At 40.4% G+C, this 19,624-nt stretch overlaps 1 protein-coding gene across 4 annotated transcripts in view; it reads right to left on the bottom strand.

Moving 5' to 3' along the window:
• Positions 1-19,624, bottom strand: part of ELMO1 (engulfment and cell motility 1) — a 311,991-nt gene that overhangs the window by 231,186 nt on the left and 61,181 nt on the right. For all 4 annotated transcript variants that reach the window (XM_048298919.1, XM_048298911.1, XM_048298938.1 and 1 more), the window contains 2 exons: positions 11,263-11,303; positions 10,257-10,329 (listed from right to left, as the gene is read on the bottom strand). In XM_048298919.1, coding sequence (XP_048154876.1) covers positions 10,257-10,329; positions 11,263-11,303 — 114 coding nt within the window. The remainder of the gene's footprint in view (positions 1-10,256; positions 10,330-11,262; positions 11,304-19,624) is intronic.

Here is a 19,624-nt window from a genome sequence, read left to right as displayed (position 1 = left end):
CCTACATGACTATAAATGCTTCAGAAGGCAGGAGAAGCAAGGAAGGAGAGGCAGTGGGGTAGCCCTGTATGTCAGAGAGTTTTCCTTTCTCATAGAAGTAAGGAAGAACTACTAGCCTGGAATTCTGGAGGGGAGATTTGTGCCTGTTTAGGAGCCTGGTTGACAGAACCCATTGGGAGGCAGTCCTGAGCGGCAAAGGAGTCCAGGAAGGCTGCATATCCTGCATGAAGGAAATCTTGAAAGCTCAGCAGCAGGCCAATGCTAGACAAGCAGTGGGAAAGACCAGCCTGGCTGAGCACAAACCTTTGGTTGGAACTCAGGAAAAAGAGGAGATATTATGACCTTTGGAAAAAGGGGCAGCACACTCAGGAGGGCCACAGGAGTGTTGTGAGGTTATGCAGGGAGAAAATTAGAAGAGCCAAAGCTCAGCTAGAAGTTAATCTGGCTACTGCTGGAAAACATAATAAAACATCTTTCTATAAACATATTAGGAACAAAAGGAAGGCTAGGGAGAATATCCATCAGATGAGATTAGCTTGGTAAGAAAGCACAAGGAGCTAAGAACAGCAACACTGGGAGTTCAATGCCCATATGGGCCATTCACGTAAGAGTTGGACTTGATGATACTTGTGGGTCCCTTCCAACAGAGAATATCCTGTGATCTGGATGTGAGGGAACACATAAGTCACAAAGGATGAGGAAGAGGCTGAGGTACTTAATTCCTTCTTTCCTCAGTCTTTTATGGCAACACCAGTTGTTCTCGGGGTACCCAGTCCCCTGCACTGGAAGACAGAGACGAGGAGAGGACTGCAATCCCCATTATCGAAGGGGAAATGCTACACCATTTAGACACACTGTCTATGGGGCTGGATGGAAATTACCCAAGGACACTGAGGAAGCTGGTGGCAGTACTCACCAAGCCACTTTCAAGCACTGATCAACAGTCCTGGCTAACTGGGGAAGTCCCAGCTGACTGGAGATTAGCAGATGTGATGCCCATCTACAAGAGGGGCTAGAAGGAGGATGTGGGCACCTCCAGGCCTGTCAGTCTGACCTCAGTGCCAGGGAAAGTCATAGAACAGATCACCTTGAGTGACATCATGAGGCACATACAGGACTACCAGATGATTAGGCCCAGCCAGAAGGGGTTTATGAAAGGCACATCCTGCTTGACTAACCTGGTCTCCTATGACAAAGAGGCCTGATCAGTGGATGAGGGAAAGGCTGTGGATGTTGTTCACCTGGACTTTAGTAAAGCCTTTGACACTGTCTCCCACAGCATTCTCCTGGAGAAACTGGCTGCTCATGGCTTGGACAGGTGCATTGCTTGCTGGGTAAAAAACTGGCTTGATTGCCAATCCCAAAAGGTGATGATGAGTGGAGGTACATTCAGCTGGTTACATCTAGCAGCTGGTCATCACTGGTGTTCCCCAGGGCTCAGAAAGGTGGAGGTTAGTCTCTTTTAAGTAACAATCAATAGGATAAGAGGAAATGGCATCAGGTTGCACCAGGGGTGTTTTAGATTGGATAGTAGGAAAAAATTCTTCACAGAAAGTTTTGCCAAGCACTGGAACAGGCTGCCCAGGGAAGTGGTTGAGTCACTATCCTTGGAAGCATTTAAAAGATGTGGCACTTGGGAACACAATTTATTGGTGGACTTGGCAGTGCTGGGTTAGTGGTTGGACTTGATTATCTTAGAAGGTCTTTCCCAACATAAACAAGTCTATGCTTCTATGACTATCTGCCACCAGATTCTGTTTAGTCTCAAAGCACTGCTTTTCTGTGCCATAGACTACTTTGCCCAAAACACATGCAGGGGACTTGCAGAGATTTGCATCTAGAAAGCAGGCCTCAAGCATTAGCAGAGTCCACCAAACCATGCAGAGGGATGAAGGTAAACAAATTCACTTAAAAAAACCCCTATCAAAATAGTGAATCTATTTATTCAGAGATTTGCTGCAGTGACATTGGAAAATTTATCAGGTAAAATAGTTTATTTTGCCACACATTTGTCTTATTATTTTAATGATCTCTTATACTCAACATTCAGCTCACTTTAACTGGTTGGAATGGAATGTTTTCTTAACATATTTGAGGAAGACCTAGAAGCATTGGTTCCCATGGTTATAGCTCACTCAGCCTATTCTTTAACCTTGACCAAACAGCTTTCTTCATACTTCTCTAACCACCCTAGAGAATAACAGCCTAGAAATCTAAAATTCTTCTTGTGTTTATTACCTTTAGTAATTGATTCATTACTATTTCCATACTGCTGTTATTTTGTTACACATTCCCCCAAATGGACACAACGACAGAAAATTAGAGCTGTGAAATACACTTTAAGTTAACGACTCCATTACATTTCCACAAGGATGAGTTGGTGCAAGTTGTAAATAAGGAAAAAATGACTCAAAATATTTGAGTTATAGAGTTCATGACTAAGTTATCCACTCAGGAAAGAGAAGCAAAGTCCTTGCTGGCAGATCTCCCTTAAAGCACTGATTCAATGTGCTACAGGATCCCGTAAACACTGGGTGTCACCAGAGGTGGCACTGGGAATAAGACAGAGGGTGTCATTTTGCCACAGCACAGTAACTTCATGTACCCACATACAGGGCACTGAGGCAGCTTTGATCTTCACATCTTAGGAAGGACACAGTAGTTTCTGAGAAAATGCAGAGAAAGGCAAGTGTCCAATGGGCTTCAGCAGTTGCCTCAAAGGCAGGGTCTCCTCAGTTTGGAGGGACAAAGGACACAAGAAAGAATGTAGTGGACAACCAGAATGCAGAACTGTTTTTATGAAACCCTGCAGTATAAGAACTTTGGGGTACTTGAAATCAGTAGGGGATCAATTTAAAGCAGATAAAGAATACCCTTTTCATTCAGAAGGCAGTAAACTCTTCAAACTTGCTGTCAGGAGTTATATAAGCAGGCCATATCAGCAGGTTCAACAAGAGATGAAAGAGTGGCATGGCCTTTATGCAGGATATTAAAAAGACTAAGTGTAGATGTAGCCTCCAACACCTGTAGTACAACAAATGGGAACACTGAGGAAGCATAAAGACTGAAAGCCATCATCAGATCAGTGCCCTGAACAGCATTTGCTACTGCTAGAGACTCTGAGAGACAGATTATGAGATGAGATTTCATTTGGCTGACTTGGTAGGGAATTTCTTAAATTTATTTTTAGTCACCAAAATACTTAATAAGATGTAAGCTAAGTTATACAGGTAATTACCAATATTGTACTTTTTGGCATGACAGAATTGTAATGTTTTAGAAGAAATACTGATGCAATTAATCTTGTGATAAAATTTCTTTTCTGGGAAGCTGTTGAAAAGAAGGGAAAATGTCTTCTGGTTTTTCATGTTATAATTTGATGATAACATTTTCCTGAAAAAATGAAGTAGTTTGTCTGAAGTTTCTAAAAAGAGGACATTTTCTGCATGCTATTTGTCTGTCTCTATTCAAGGATTACAGTAGTAAATAAACCAAGTTAGACCAGTGGTGCAGTTTCAGGCTGTACCTTAGCCAGTGCAATTCTACAGCCCACAAGATGCACAGTTCTGCACATATCCCTCCAGTGTGTGGGTTCCCAACTCTTCCCTTACATCAGATCTTCCAACAGGCAGCAGCACAGTCAACCACCTGACCTTATGAAAGATAACACTTCCTCTCCCCTTCATTCACAAAAAGGAGAATAAAAACTATTCCAGAGTCCAGAGTTTTCTTTTGGCAGATCTGTGACTTGAACAAGCTCACCGTCCAGCAGCAGTCACTAGGATGTTAGTGAAGCAAAAACAAGGAAGGAAGAAACAGAGTAGAAAAAGAAACTCAACTACCTTTTCCTCCAGCAACCCAAAGTAATACCAGCTTGACCGCCACTTAAACCACATCCTAAGAAAAAGACCAAACTTTGCATCATCTACCCATCTGCAAGTGAACTGATCTACAAGGATAACATTACCAGGCACTACTTGTTCTGCAGAGCAGCAGTGGTATTACACTTCAAGCAGATATCCTTCTGACACTTTAGAAGAAGTTACACACAAGTTATTTTTAACCTGGATCAGTTCCCCAATTCAAGCAACCACACAGACACACAGCACAGTTGCACCAGTAACATGGAAGAGGTGGGCCCATGACAAGCAGCCCTATCATCCTCTGATAAGTGAATGTAAGAGCTGCACCCTGAAAAATAAACATCAGGAAATGACTGACCCAGCTGTGCTCATACTATTATTAGTAAGATATCCCAAGTAAAATAATCCCAAGTAAGGATTATCAAATTGAAGTCAGCTCTTCAGCACAGGTCACCCACCACATTGGCTCATAGCACCCCTGAGGGGTCAGCACAGGAGCAGTGGCTGCTTAAGCAGATGCTTAAAGAACAGCTGAATACTGAAGCCAAGACTGTGGCTCACAGTCACTTTTGCCAAATCAAAGCATGGTTTGCTACCATAGAGTCTTGCTTTCAACATCTTGCTCATTCCTACTATTGTTATATGTGGCATAAACAGTTGCATCAGTCAACAAGGGAACTAAACCAGATGAAACCATTTTGGGGTTTGGCTGGTTTGCACAGTAGAAGACAGGAATAAGCAGTATAGTACAGGCAGGAAAGCAGGCCAGCTCATTTTGCAAGCACCACATTTGGAACCACAACACCAAGACTTGTTTAAGGGGAAGCCTGCAGGTGTTTGGGCTTCTCTAGGACATACATCCCACTCCTACACCCTTCCTGTGCCCCTCCTCTCACCCACAGAAGGACTATGGGTAGAACATCCCTTTTCCATTTTTCACTACATTTGGAGTCTGACAAATTTTGTTCTATGTCAGCTTAACCCAGTTCCAGAAACAACTGAGGGACAGCTCACAGCTCTTAAAAAAAGCAAAGTTCCGTTCTTCCTCCTACCCTTCCTTTACTTCTTTCTTGTCTACAGGCTATTCCTGGACACGATTGAAGAGTCCTGCCTCATCCCTGCATCAGATCAAGGAGCCTTTTTCTTAAGCAAATTTAATGAGTTAAAGTGGAACAAAATGGCACAAAACAATTCGCCCCTTGCCACCACCTTCAAAAATTGTCAACAACAACAAAAAAAACAACAACAAAAAAACCAACCAACCAAACAAAAAAAAAGTAGCAAGATCTCCTGGGGAAGGGGAGAAGAAATCAAAATGACCCTCTTTCAGCACTGACCTGTTATGTCTGTTCACTGCACTTTGGAAAACTACCCATTCAAACAGGTTGTTCCTTAAGTATAAAGATGAATTAAGGAGTATTTTTCTGTTGGCCAAACCTTACACAGAACTGTTTGCTATCAGCAGAATCCAAACAGTTGTACTGTACCCCTGGTATGCCACCTATCTTCAGGTGCTGTAACAGAAAGCCAAATCTTTTCAGAGACTTTCCTCTCTAGTGGTTGCTTGTGCAGCAAAATTATAAACTTAATTCAAGAAAATATCTATACAGCCTTTTAAAAAAAAAGAACACTTGATCCATCTCCTCAGCCTTGATGTGGAACTAAGGAACTGAAGATTATCATAAAAATATATTAAAAGGAAACAAGCAGAAGAATTAAGCTGTTTGTGCTGGGGCCAGGAATTATAACAGGTCAACAGCACATAATTATTTTCTTTGGAAAATTTAGTATAGACCAAAAGTTCTACAAAAAGAGTCCTAAGAGAACTAAAAGAAGGATAACCATTACCACTGTTCTTGAAATCAGCAGGAATGAAGGAGGATTGAAAGTGATTTAATATATGGATACGCAAGTTTTACCTGTGTTCATTTGAAAAATATACTGGTGTCCACTCGATTTTACTGGAGTCTACAGGGCAGTGTTACCAGCATCCATCAAGCAGGCAGGATCACGGCCACTCAGATGCCATGCGCTGCCCTTACTGTAGGGAATTTCTGCAGGGCTCTGCAGATTTCCCCAAATGGTAAGAAATTTGTGAATATGAGGGGAATACCACATCTCAGAGGTGGCAAAGGGAAAGTTGGGCATGGTTTGATCCAGGTCAAACCTGCAATCTGCCATTTATGTAGCACTATTAACAAATGCATTATCAGGAGTAGCGTAAAATGGAAAATGAAACAGCACACTTAATACATTTCTCCAATTTCCAGCCTTCATGCTACTTCTCATTCTCAGCTGCTTAAGAAGCACCAGGTCCTTCAATGAATCAGAAACCTTCACTATTAAGAATGTTTACTTTCAACTCACTGAAATTCAATTAATCAGTGAAAACAGACGAATATGAAAAACGTAAAAACTCAAAAAGTCCCAACCGTACAAATGGCTCATTTCTTGTCCTGTTATTTGCATACACTCCCACTCAGGGAGCCTGTAAGGGCACGGTGGAATTTCAGGTTGTGTTCAGCAAAAAACAGGTCGTGAGCAAAATCACCTTTGAAAAAGAACAAGCAGCAGGGACTTCACCCAGGTTGCCAGCATTGGGAAGACAGGGGATAGAAAGATGTCCCATCTTCAAACACAGCACAGAGCCAAATAATTACAACAAAAGGAAGGTGGGACAGCTCTTCTTGCAAAACAGGATTAAAAATCTCCCAAAACTAATGGAGTAAACTCAGTGTCTGCTCCCCTCTGCTTCAAGCAATAAGAATAAAAGGGAAATGTGGGAGACAGGAAAGAAGGGAGTAAAACCCACAGGGAGTCTTCTGAGGCATCAGATGTAAAAAAACAAACACAACAAAATTGGGACAATAAAAATGGGTTGCATTCAATATACAGGTAAATGAAATGTCCTTGTATGTAAAAGATAACAAAACAAGTCACTGTTGTCACCACTGTGTGCTGAGTGTTGGCTCACAAACCCCTCAGCACCAGCAGCCAACCCTTCGTTTCCGATAGTTGCTCAGGTGGAGGGTTAAGAGCCACCACATTCTGCCTCCAGCAGTGAAACCAATCAAACCCAATCCTTCCCCAGCCAAACACCAGATAGAGGTGGCCAAGGTCTGCAATGCCAAGGGTGAGCAGTGATAAGGGACCAGCCATACCCCTCAATGTACAGCATCAGCCACCGGAATGTCTGTCCCTGCACTGCTTGTGCTGTCAGCAGAGGAACACAGCTGTGGTTTTCAGCCAGAGAACACAGAGAGCACACAAAACTGTACAGCCATTTTATACACTCCATATAGCATTTTCTTTTCTAAACCTGAGTTCCCCCAGGCTACAGTGTTCCTGAGCCATTGCACCTGATGTACACAAGCATCTAATTCAGGTATAGCCTGGATAGACTGAAGAAAAGGTGACTTATTTATTCTTATTTTGTAGTATCTAGCACGATAAGATCCTGACTCAGAAGTCAGGCTTTTAAATATTTGACCTAACAGAGAAATGCTCCTTCATGATAAGCAAGGCCCTTAAAAACACACACGCACCTATTAATGTTATTAAAAATCAAACACTTCATGATCAGAACACCAGACAGATTTTAGCACAGGCACTGTGCCTGCTTGGTTTTCTTGTTTACATACCCTCTACTTTTATTTCTCTCATTTTTGGAATAAAAGGCTTGAAGACATAATTAATAATTCCCACTGCACTTTCAGGCGCACAGATATAGCCATACCATAACCCCAGAGGCAGCAGCCAAAATTGGGTCTGCTGTGATAAGCCCTATCTCTACTAGGAACCCTGGCTGAATCAAAATTTTTTCAAAGACCTCACTTGTACTGCCTGAAGGAGTTATTGCTACTTCTGTAGAGGCATTTTTCCAAATAATACAGCCAAAACATAAATAAATTAAGAGACAGAACTGCTTGGGTGTTGTTTTCATTTATGTATGGTGTAATTAGGATATATAGGTCCAGCTACAAAAGACAGAGTTCAGCATATGACAGCCAAAACACAGGTGGGCTGTTTGCCACCAAAAACAAAACTACAGTGTTAAGCCATGTAACATTTGGGACATTTTCACTTCAAAGCTTCTTGTTACTTTATATAAGAATTGATTAATTGCTTTTCTTTCTGGTAACTTTAAAGATGGGGATGTTTTACAGAGGCATCTCTACCTGGAAGGCAGTCACTCAGTCTCTGCAGAAACATGACCTATAGATAATGTTATCTGCATACGTACAGACATACAATTCACCTTTAAGAGCTGCAAAAAATATTTACTTATGAGAAGCTGTCACTGTCACAAAAAAAGCTCTGCTCATGTCCATTAGTAACAGTCAGATTAAAGCAATGTGGGCTTTAACAATTAAGTGTTGTAGCTTCCTTGAAGTGCATGTGTTTGCCCTCCTGCCTGGTGATTTTCATGTTTTAATTCAGAGAGCAACAACATCCTACTGAACACAAATGAGGGAATGTATGTAAAAGGGGTGACAGCCTGTATAAGCCTTTCTTCACAGCCACTGTCCAACAACCAGCTATAAACAGTGAACAATATCTAATGAAAGTCACAGACATCTGAGTAATTCTAGTGGCATTTAGAGCTCTTCTCTCTTATTTATGTGACTCAGAGTCAGACACTCTGCATATTTCCAGCAGGGAATAAACAAACTCAAAGTCCTCCCTGCAGTACAATCCAAAATGTCCTAGAAGACCATAATTTTCCATCCTTATTGCAAGTTAAAGGCAGCCAAAAACCACCAGACTCTTTTTTATGTGGAACAGAAAACATTTCTCCAAAGCTGCAGAATCCTATCCACCAAAGGTGGAGATAAAGCCTGAAATATCCCTCCAATTGCATCAGGAGAAAGACCTTCAAAAAGCTGCAGTATTCACTCAATCCCTGCTTCTTGGAAATACTCACTGCTCAGAGTTCAAATGCCAACAGGAAAATTCAATTGTCTGCTTTATTGGAAAATGTTGTGTCACCACTGAGGGCAATTATCAGAACAATCTCATTATTTAATTTGGGTGGAGGCAAAACAAAGAAGTCAGTAATTCAACAGGTTTCCTTGTAGTGGCCTTTGAAGTATCTGTCAATTGAAACTTGAAAAGAAAGGAGAGGAAAAAAAACCCAAAACAACACACAAGCAAAAAAAGGGGAAGATCCAAAAAAAAAAAAAAGGGTCATATTGAGAAAGTTGTCCAGGGTAGCAAGAAGTTAAATTAAAAACTGAAACTGAACTGGTCTGTTAAAAACCAAGAAAACAAAGAAACAAAACCAAAACAAAACAAAAGAGCCCAGAAAAAAAAAGCACAGCACTATTTTATGAGCAAATGTTCTTGCTGTCTTGCTTAATTTAGTCTTTCCAAATGCTTAACTGTGCCTAAGTTTCCTTTATTTCTTGGGTGAGAGTAAGAATGACAGCAAGAGAAAACTTAGTTCATGTCTCAGTCATATTAGCAAATCCTAAAGAACCCTAAAATGCTAAACAAAACCAAGAGATGCCTCCACTTAAGAGCAAACCAAACTAAACTGATAACAAGGTCAGCAAGAGGCATCTATATCTATGCAGTTGAGCTCAGGTCTTTTTAGCTCAAAATCCACTGAGATTAGGGAATTTGCATGTGGACTTCAGCAGGTTTTAAACGGTGTCCTTCTGCCATTGCTTAGAAATCGTACCTCTGCAGTACTACAGGTACACTTTTCCAAATAATCTCCTTTTTTTAATTTCAGCAATTTTATCAGCAATGCTAGGAATGAATGTTCTACTTGGTCCCATTCAGATGAGCATGTCCCATATATTCATACTAGACATTCCATTTTTATTACAGCTATAGCCATTTCATTACTCTGTGCTGAAATCATTGCTTCACTTGATGAATCACCTATTGCCACGCTCTCTGGGGACCAAAAAAAGTAAGCCAACAGAACATACAGAACTGGATAAGGACAAGACAGCAGGCAGGAGCAAGTAGCAAATATTACACAGTCACTGAAACTTATTTCTACCTGCTCAGCCAAAAAGGAAAGAGACATGCACTGAAGGTCTCCTCAGACTTCAAATAGCCCTTCATGTTTTAAATATTTCAGTTTCCTGTACACCACTTGTTAGCAGAATACTAAATACACAAAAATACCAAAGTTGAAGGGCTCAGTGCTCAAGTCTCAAACTCAACTGTCATGAAGAACTTTGCACATTCAGACTTCTATTTGTTATTTCTAACAGAAGAAATCAGTCAAAAAGTCATTAAATCAGGTCTCCCAGTACCTACCCTCTCAGTGGCATTGCATTATGGAAAGTATGTTTTCATAAATTTTAATTTAAAATAAATGATTGTGGCAAATATTTTTACAGGCTATGCAAGAATTGCATTGAATGATTTACCCACCTTCTCGGTGATGTAGCAATTAGAGCTATCAGCATACTGCAGTGCAAATTGGTCATGATTTGCAAGAGACCACCTTAGAAATACGAAAATAAATTAATCACAAAATGAAATCTTAATAATTCAAAAAGTACCCTTTACATAATTTTAGTATGACCAAACAAGTGTCTGTCATTCCCATGTATTTCTCATACTTCTCATAGTTTTCCACAGCTTTCAATGATGAGTTCCAAAGTTAAAAGCTTGTTTACAAACGGAAAACCTCAGTACAAGTATATCCTAGTGATCTTTGTTTGCAGTAAGCAAGATCACAAAGTCACTAAAACTGACCAAAAAAAAATAAAAGTACAGTACCAGAAATTTATGCTAGCTTATACAATACACAGTGCATATAGTATTAAGTTGATATATTACATTAGGCATAAAATATCACCTTTTTAGCTCAGCAGCAATTTGATGAATTTAACTAGTTTCTCCTGTGTGGTAGCACTTGCTTAAAACATAAAAGCTTAAAACAGCTTTTTCAATTGATCCATTAAACGTAAGTAAAGGTATTTGTCTTAGCCAATTATTAGTCCATATTGCAGAATTTGCAATTCACATTTCAGTTTCATATGAACAGTCACATCAACTGGACCAGCTTACAGCACCCACTGGACCCTGCTCAATATTTAAAGCCAGAGGCAGTGCTTTAGTCCCTTAACCCATGAACTGCAGGGACCACAAGCCAAAGTGAGTTGGCAAAATGCATCTCTGTGCAGAAAGGAAGGAAACAGTCACAATGAGAGTCACCCACATGATGGAGCTGCTTTATTAGGAGCCTCATCTTGCAAGCAATTGACCCAAAATGCACTGCAAATTCAAAATTTGAAGATAACACAAAAAGATTTAAGAAACTAATGACTAGTCATACAGGATATCTAGATTTTCTTTGGAAAAAATTATCTCTTACTTGGTTTAATACTTCAAAAAGCACCTTATCTAGTATGCTCTATATGGCAGAACTTACCCATCACAGACTTCTTTTATTATCGAGGACAGTGGCTTTTTCTGGTAAATGAAAAAAAGAAAGAAAAAGCAAAATCACCAAATTAGAATACCTGTGAGATCTTTGAATATGATTCCAAAGCCACTAAATGCAAAGAGCAAAACTAGTAGCATTTCATTATTTCTTTAGCATTAAGTGTGAAAGATCCCAAAATTTTCTGCTGTTTTGAGCTCATAAAGGTATAAATATAGCAATTCTAAACATATGCATTATGACGTTATCCATCATTTTTGTCAACCTTAGCCCATATGACATAAACTCAGTTTCTCAACTGAGAAATCAAAGGGCCTTTTGTGTACACTGCATCTCATTACCCAACAGAAACAGAAGATTTAGATATCAACACAAGCATTTTCCAGAAATGACATCTGAAACCAGAAGACATTCAAAAATTTTAAACCTTCTTTTGTCCCTTTCAGAGATGGTCATACAATGACAGTAATCCTCTCTCTTAAGTGCACACATGCAAGTCCCTTTCTGATAAAACACCAGCTGGAAGGTGTTAAAATCCCAGATGTATCAGTTCTGCTTTATTCTCTACATCTGTGAGCACAGGAGCATTTGGACTGACTCAAAGCAGCTCTCTTGCTTTGGGCCCCAAAATAGAAAAGGAAAAAACAGCCTGTTGATGTTGCAATGTTTTGAACATTGTTATAAATGCAGGGTGCATACACAAGTGTTTTTAGAAGACTTCTGGCTAGGAGAAGATGCACTTCTATGTCCCAAACCATAGATGAAATTGCATGGCAAAAAGAAACACACCAAATTTCACGAGCTGGGTGACTCTTGAGCCTTTTTTCTCCAACACTGGGTGACCACACAATGTCACACATATCTGTTGCTTCACAAAAATTTCCCAAATCACCTAAACATCATAGGATCCCCTTCTCTAGTTACTTCCAATAATGACAGTTCACCAAATTATTAAAAATCAAGCAAAATAAACAAAATACAGAAAATTCACCATAAACCCACCCACAATCCAACACCATTGTCAAAATAAGCTTTTTACCTTTAATTTTTGTAGAAAATGATTAGTGGAAAAATTAACTCAGTATCAGGGCATGTTATGTGAAGGAAGAATTATTTTTCCCTTGAATTTTTTTCTGTACTTCACCACAGCATAGACAGAAAGCCAGAGACAGGACTCCTTGGTCAGGTCAGGATCAGGCAAGGATTTATTATTTCAACAGTCCAGTCAACAAAGCCAGTTTATAAACAGGCAGAAACATAACACAAGACCATTTTAATCAGACATGAATGAAAGCACCTGCTGAAAGGATTCTATTCCTGCTTACCATATTGTCTCAGTCCTTGGTTTCCTTCCTTCCTCTTTCACTGCCATTTCTATTTTCACATGACCACCCAAGACGATCCACACCAGGGAAGTTAATCAAACTAAAAGCTGGCCCAGGAAGGGGGGGGAAAAATAGTTTTCACCAGGACAGATTTCCTTATCTGCCTTGCTATGTACCTAAATGAGTAGCAACACCAGCACACGGGAGAAAAGGCAGAAGTGGGAAACTGCTCCATTCTGCAGCAGCAACATGTCCCTTCTCCACAGCAGCTTCTCTGGTGCACTGGCTGAGTTGTTTGCATATCTGCAGCAAGGCTGTGAAGCAGATCAAGATGATCATGCCACATAAAAAAAGTGGGGTTTCCCTCCAATTTTTTTGGACTGATTAGTTCCTCAGTCTGGATTACTGTGTCATTTCTGTGCAGCTACCTTGACCTGCTGTCCTCCTCTCCAAGGGTTTTTTCAGCTTCTGCAATCCTGTGAGAGAAATCCCTGCTTCCAACTGCTTTATATCCTCTATCTTTTCAAAAGAAAAACAAAAAACAAAAAACAAAACCAAAACCATGCTTTTGGGATGGACAGAGGGAAGAGCACAGCTTTGTCTGGAGCTGGATAATGTCAGTTTGCCATTCAGCACACGTGTGCCAGCCTGTAGGCAAACTGCTGCCAAGCAGAGTCCGCAGCTCTGCATGCTGCATCCCTTTCACCCCTCAGGATGCTACTGTAGGTCTTGTTCTGATATTTCCATATTGTGACAAAATTTTATCTGAGTTATTAATTCCTTTTACAAAGTATACAGAAACCAGCTAGCAGATTCAATATAAGGGAGGAAAAAAGAGTAACTGCTTTTTATTGCCATTGTTTCCCAAAGGACCTATAGTTTCCCACTAGAAACTATGACAAAAAGACAATTTAACAACCTAAACAAGCAATAATATAAATACCAGGAAGGCTGGATTAGATTACTTTTCAAGTCATTATTTTGGTCCTTCTAAGTTGTCTACACCATCAACTTTTACATCTTTCGTCAATATTCACCTCCTACCCCCTTTGCCTATTCTGCACCACCTTTGCATTATTATGTGATAATATCTGAAACTAAAAACTTGGACAAAACAAACACAAAAACCCTACAACAAATCAATTAGAACCTGTAAAGAACAGCTAAAAGAAAAAGCAAATGGATCCTCAACAATAAAAATTATTTATATAGTCAGTTTCTCCTGCGACAGCTTGGTCCTCCTGTGGCACTACTGCTACAGCACTGATGTGAGTAAGCACAGCTCATGATGAAGGAAGCAGCAAGATGAAAACAAAGTGGAACTCTTCTGGGACACAGAGTTTGCAATTAGTGATTTGATAATACTTTACAAATTAATAAATGTAAAATAAATACCACCATAGCAATACTAATAAGTACTAGCAATACTAATGAACTGCTGCTCCTAATAATCCCTTGGGCTTCACTCCCCCTGTGTATAAGTCTCCAGACAAAATTCTTTCCCCTCCGCTTGCAGGGAGATAAATTACCACCAGCACGTTGTTCACAAGAGGAGTGTCACTGCAAGCAGGCGAGGGCTGCCACAACTCCCTGTGTGCACTCTCCCGGGAGGAGGCTGATTGGTAAGAGTGTGCTGCAGGGAAACTCTGGCAGGCAGCACGCAGAGCTAGCAGCAGTCCTGCCACCCTGCCTGCACAGCCAGGCCCCCTTGCCAGCAGAATGCTGCTTTCCTCTGGGACTGACAGGCGGGTGAGTGCCCAGCTCCCACGGCTGCTTGCCAGCCACCCCCAGAATCTCGTCGCAGTCCTGCGAGCAAAAGCTGCAAGACACTAAAATATGTTTGGACACGACTGTTTACTGCATGTATAGGAATGCAGCACTACTAGAAAACAAAGAAAAGCGAGGAATTAAATTTTTTTCTTTTTGAACCATGGAAAATGAGATAAAAGCCCATTTCCATTCTCTGTAGAGTAAATCCACTTGGCAGGCCATTCAAAGTCACTTTGTTTCTTTCCTGGCTCTAAATACCTGCCTGACATCAAAGACCACAGATTTAAAGGTTTTGTTACCTTAATCTTAGTAAAATTATGTTTACGGAAATTTACTTATCTTTGCTGCATTTACAGTTCCAAAAAGTCAAATTTACCTTATTAGTCAATGTACTTCAAAGAATTTCTTACAATCAGTCCAAAAATATTTTGAAGTTTTTCCTTCACAGAAATGAGTATTTTGTGCTACTGCATTTTTTTTTGTCTCTGTGTCTTCTCTTAGACTTGTAAAAATGAAGTGAGCTTTTACACATGCTGAGATGCTCATTTAAAGCTCTAAGAAGATCAGGCTGTTGCTTTTATATAAAAAATAACAGAGATCAAAGTAAACTTCATGCTCCCTACAGGAGATAACACCTTCAGCTAACTTATCACAGTATCTGCACTGAACACATTGGTTAGAATAAAAGTATTTTCCTAGGATAGGTATTAAATTGATAGCTGAAGTTAAGTGGGAAACGGCACTGGGGCATTATGGCCTTGTGACTTACTGATCTGCACATGAGGGGAGAATCCTGACAATGGCACAGAGCTTCGGCAGCACTAGAGCCAATGTGAATTTACACACCTGGTGAAGCTTTATCTGCACTGACTGGTTAGCACAGGTGTCCAAGATTCAGGTGTGGCCCTAGTGACATCCACCATGCAGGAACACCTAGGCACCCTGTCTGTGCTCAACTGCACATGTCTCGGATGGGGTCTCCAGGTTTTGTGTGCTGGGATGCACACAGATCCCTAACTCGGTCTTCTTTAGTACCTGCCCTTGCTACCTGTGCAATATTTGGTAGTACATCCAAAGTAACTTGCAGAACACTGCCTGAGTTTTCCCACTCCAATTTCCTCACCAGTTTCATCCTTTCATGCCTACCCCTATGGAGAACTCACAGGGAACCAGTCACCAGGAAACGCCGGTGCGCTTAGTTACAAGTCTGTAAACTGAGTTAGTCCAGATCACTGTTTTGTTCCGGAGAAATCATGGGATGAACAAAAGTAACAAAGAATATCCAGTACACCAGTGCTGACCAAGCCCTAGGTTCTGTTCAAACCACCAGTGGTACACTAACTTGGGTTTAAAGCACTTCCAAATCAAACAGCAAGTGTGTGTGTATATGTGCATGTGTGAACTGTAAAGAAGACAGAAGCCTAAATCCGGGTGGAAACCTGTGTTTACATGTGCAGTTCTAATACACTTTGAGCAAGACCAGGAAATTGTAGACAGGTTTCTTTTAGGCCAAGCCTGAATATCTTTCTTTTCAACATGACTAACAGAGATTCATTGCTTTTTCTTCTTCCTGGGTTGGTTTGTTAGGTTGTGCTTGTTGGGGTTTTTTTTGGACAATCATTGGGATATCACTCTCCCTGTCTGACACCTTTTAACCACAGAAGTAAAAAGAAAATCCTTAACTTTTCTGTCTTTAAGCCTATCACAGAAAAAATAGCAGATGCAGCACATCTGTTAGTGGGAAACAGCATTAAGGAAAAAAGTTCTGTTGCTGATCTGTGCATCTGTCAAAAAAACAGAACTTAAAGCCAGTAAATACAATATTCTGTCTTATAATAAATGCTATCACTACTAATAAATCTTTCAGTGCTGAAGTCATTTTTATGCCTATGAAAAAACAGAAAAACACCTCTTTTCACAGTCAGTGGAGGCTTTACTTGTTACTGTCATACAACAGGGTCCACGGTGGACTGGTGGCAAACAGCAAATGCCAGGAGATCCGGCTCCATGACTAGCTACTTCAGCACTGGTATCTTGTGGTGTAAGAGATAAGGTCTTCTGTAAGGGGGAGATGCTGGAGTGCTTTGGACTTCAGCCTTCTCAACCTGCTCTGAACCACTCTGTGAATCAACACTCTCCACTGACCACAATGGAATACTGGTGAGACCAGACTGGCTAATGTATTATCGAGCATCTGTAAAACATGAAAGAGAGGATTTCTCTAACCCAGCAGAGCACCAGAGAGAGTGAATGCCTGAAGAACGGGGACACTGCAGTGCTACAGTAACAGAGGCCATAAAACCCAGCCAAGGCCGGGCCGACACCACGCAGTTCTGCCAGTGCAAGAACACAACCCAGGGCAGGAAACATTCACACCTCAAAGCCGACAGGCAAAACCCTCAACAAGTGCAGCTGCTGATGGGAGAGAGCTTTTATCAGCTCTTAAGGTGGTAGTTTTAACAGGTCAGTAGCAACACCTTGATATAAATTTAGCAGTAGGAGTTCCTCAGAGCACACAAGACTTAGGGAAACCCAGGTATTTGTGTCCTCTCCCACTTCACTTGCAGTTACAGCTTCCTCAATTGCTCCCTTCCCACCCCCAAAAAGACCCTCACTCCTAAGTCTGCATTTCACCTGATCTAAGCATTGACAGATAATATGTTTAGGATGTTACAGTGACTGTACAAGGAAGCAGCAAAACATAATGTTATTAACAATAAACCTCAAGCAAACAAAAAAACCCCATAAACAGTATTTTACAGATACTTTTTACTCTGTATCTAGTGTCCTAACAAGTCATAACATTTCCTGCTTTCTCAACTATAAATAGGAACACTAAAAACTCCCAATCAAGAGTACTGAAAAGTACTGTTAAAAAACACCTGGCAACCCACAGCTGTGGATTTCAGCATGTTTGTGTGCAACACACTTGCCCCACATATTTAAAATACAGCCAAAGTACACTGTAAAATACAAAGCAGGGCTTTAAGGTTTGGCTTTTCACACAACCTATTAGGAGAGCATGCCTTTGAAGACTGAATGAAGAAACCCCAAACCCCCAGCTCATGAATGACACATTGCTGGTCTACAAGGGAAGAAGTTTCTCCATGAAGGCAGAAAAAAATTATACTGTGGGGTTTTTGGTATTACTCTCTTTTGTATTACAATCTGTATGTCTATAACTAGAACATAATTGAGTCATAAACTGTGCCTGCATACTCCAGCTGGCCAGAATATGAGTTAATTCATTGGTCCATAACTTCAGGAATCTTGTCATTACACATTTCCCTTAAATAAGAGCAGAATTAACTTAAGAGATGGGACTCCTGCTGATAGTTAAAAAAATTTTACAGATGCAAGAACCTTAAAGTCATGTTTAGCCTTCACCTTGAAAATGCCATCAGCTGCAGGCAGCAAAATTCAGGCTCCAATTGAACAGGGAGGTTCTGGCAAGAATTATGGAGCTAGTAAAATCAGAGACATGAAAAAATTCAAACCAAACTCCAAACCAATCAAACAAAAAACCCCACAAGCCCACAAAAAACCAAGAAGAGAATAAATAAAGTGGTTTATCTCTTTCCTAAAATATTATTTTCTGAACATCCTTTATGCTGGAGATCAGGAACAGTGGGATATTAGTTATGTAGACCTCAAGTGTATCCTGGCTCTACTTGCACTTCGATTTAACAAAAACAACCAACCAACCAGCCAACCAAACCCTGTCTACTGCATTGAACTTATGGTTCTTAACCTAGAAGATAGCACCAAGTAGAAAGCATAAATAGCATCCATTAGACTAAAATTCACTAAACATTTCTATTTATTTTCCCTGTCCCTTTCTTTTACAATGTCTAACCCTTCTGCACAGCTATTACCTCTTCCATCTACTAAGCCTTGCTGCTGTCTCTGTATTCAACAGAAGCAGTAAGACAGAGTTTTTATGTATTTTTCAGTGATGAGGTCCCAGCCACATACACCACAGGACATAAGTTTGCAGCTTTGAACGACTCCAGCCAACCAGTGGGAATGTGGCTTTGGACAAGCCAGACTAATAAAATGTAACATGTGACAGTAACATTGCCCATTTTATCCCGGCTGGCTAGCTGCCACCACATCAAAGAACTGAGGCTCTAATGATGACTACTCCAGTGCCACGGTCCTTTAAGAAAAGGAATCATATTTTTCAAACTCCATTGTATTTAACAATTGGTTCATTATGTTAATGAAGCATTGTCTATGTATACAAGTGTGTCAGTGCATTGAATTATACCCAGTGCACTAAAACATCTGCATTACTGTTTCCAAGGTTATTCTTGCTGCTGAACAGCTTTTACAAAATAAATAAAAGTAAAAAATTGAGACCTTTTGTGAGTCCAGCAAAGAAAATGGAAAAAAAATCACATAAAAATAGGGGATATGATTTCTTTATCATCTCTATTAATAATTCCTGATGGTAACAAAATTGCAAGCATTATAAAACTGTCAAATATTTTCACTATGTTTATATGCCAATTAGCATCTGCTTTATGAACAGTTTCACATTCAATTCTGTGAAGCTGAAATATGACAGATACAACAAGGAGCAATAAAACTCTAAAAGCCTCTGTTTGGCACCTAAACATTGATTTTAAGCAAGCCCTACCTTTAACAAACTGGCTTAAGACAGCCAAGTGTTTTTCAATTCTTTTTGAAAAGGTAGCCACGTTTCGGTTCATCTATCTTTGGGCAAGTCTTCCATCAGCAGCAACTGACACCCTCCTTCAGAGTGGCTGTGATACAGCTGCAGTGGCCAGCCTCGAGCACTGACTCCTTCTCCCATCTGACAGAAAGGAACTGCTGCTAGCAAACCCAGGCAGGGAACGTTTTCATAAGTCAGTGTTAGATTTTTTTGTTGTTGTTGCTCTCCCCATGAGCTGCTTCATAATCCTCTATCTTCAAGAAACTGAGATCTTGTCAGCTGTTAAAGGCACTGACACTTCCCTTTACTATAAACTCAGAATGTGCAATAACACTGGAAATCTTAGCAATATTCATAACAAAAAGCATCACTAATTCCAGCTGCTGCAGTACCATTACACTTTCTGGGTAAGAGTTCATATAAATTTGCAGGTTTGTGGGAAGGAGGCAAGTGCCTTTCTCTTCCTTCATTCCCTCAAGAACTGAACCCCTTGATTTTGAAGGAGTCAGAATGTGGAGCCAGAATGAAGCACAGGGAGTGACACTTTGCAGTACAGTGAGACATCAATATCCCTTTC

Source organism: Corvus hawaiiensis, chromosome 1 (genome assembly GCF_020740725.1).
Source record: "Corvus hawaiiensis isolate bCorHaw1 chromosome 1, bCorHaw1.pri.cur, whole genome shotgun sequence".
Classification (NCBI taxonomy): domain Eukaryota; kingdom Metazoa; phylum Chordata; class Aves; order Passeriformes; family Corvidae; genus Corvus; species Corvus hawaiiensis.
Note: the sequence above shows the minus strand (reverse complement) of the source record. Positions and strands in the feature narration are given on the sequence as shown.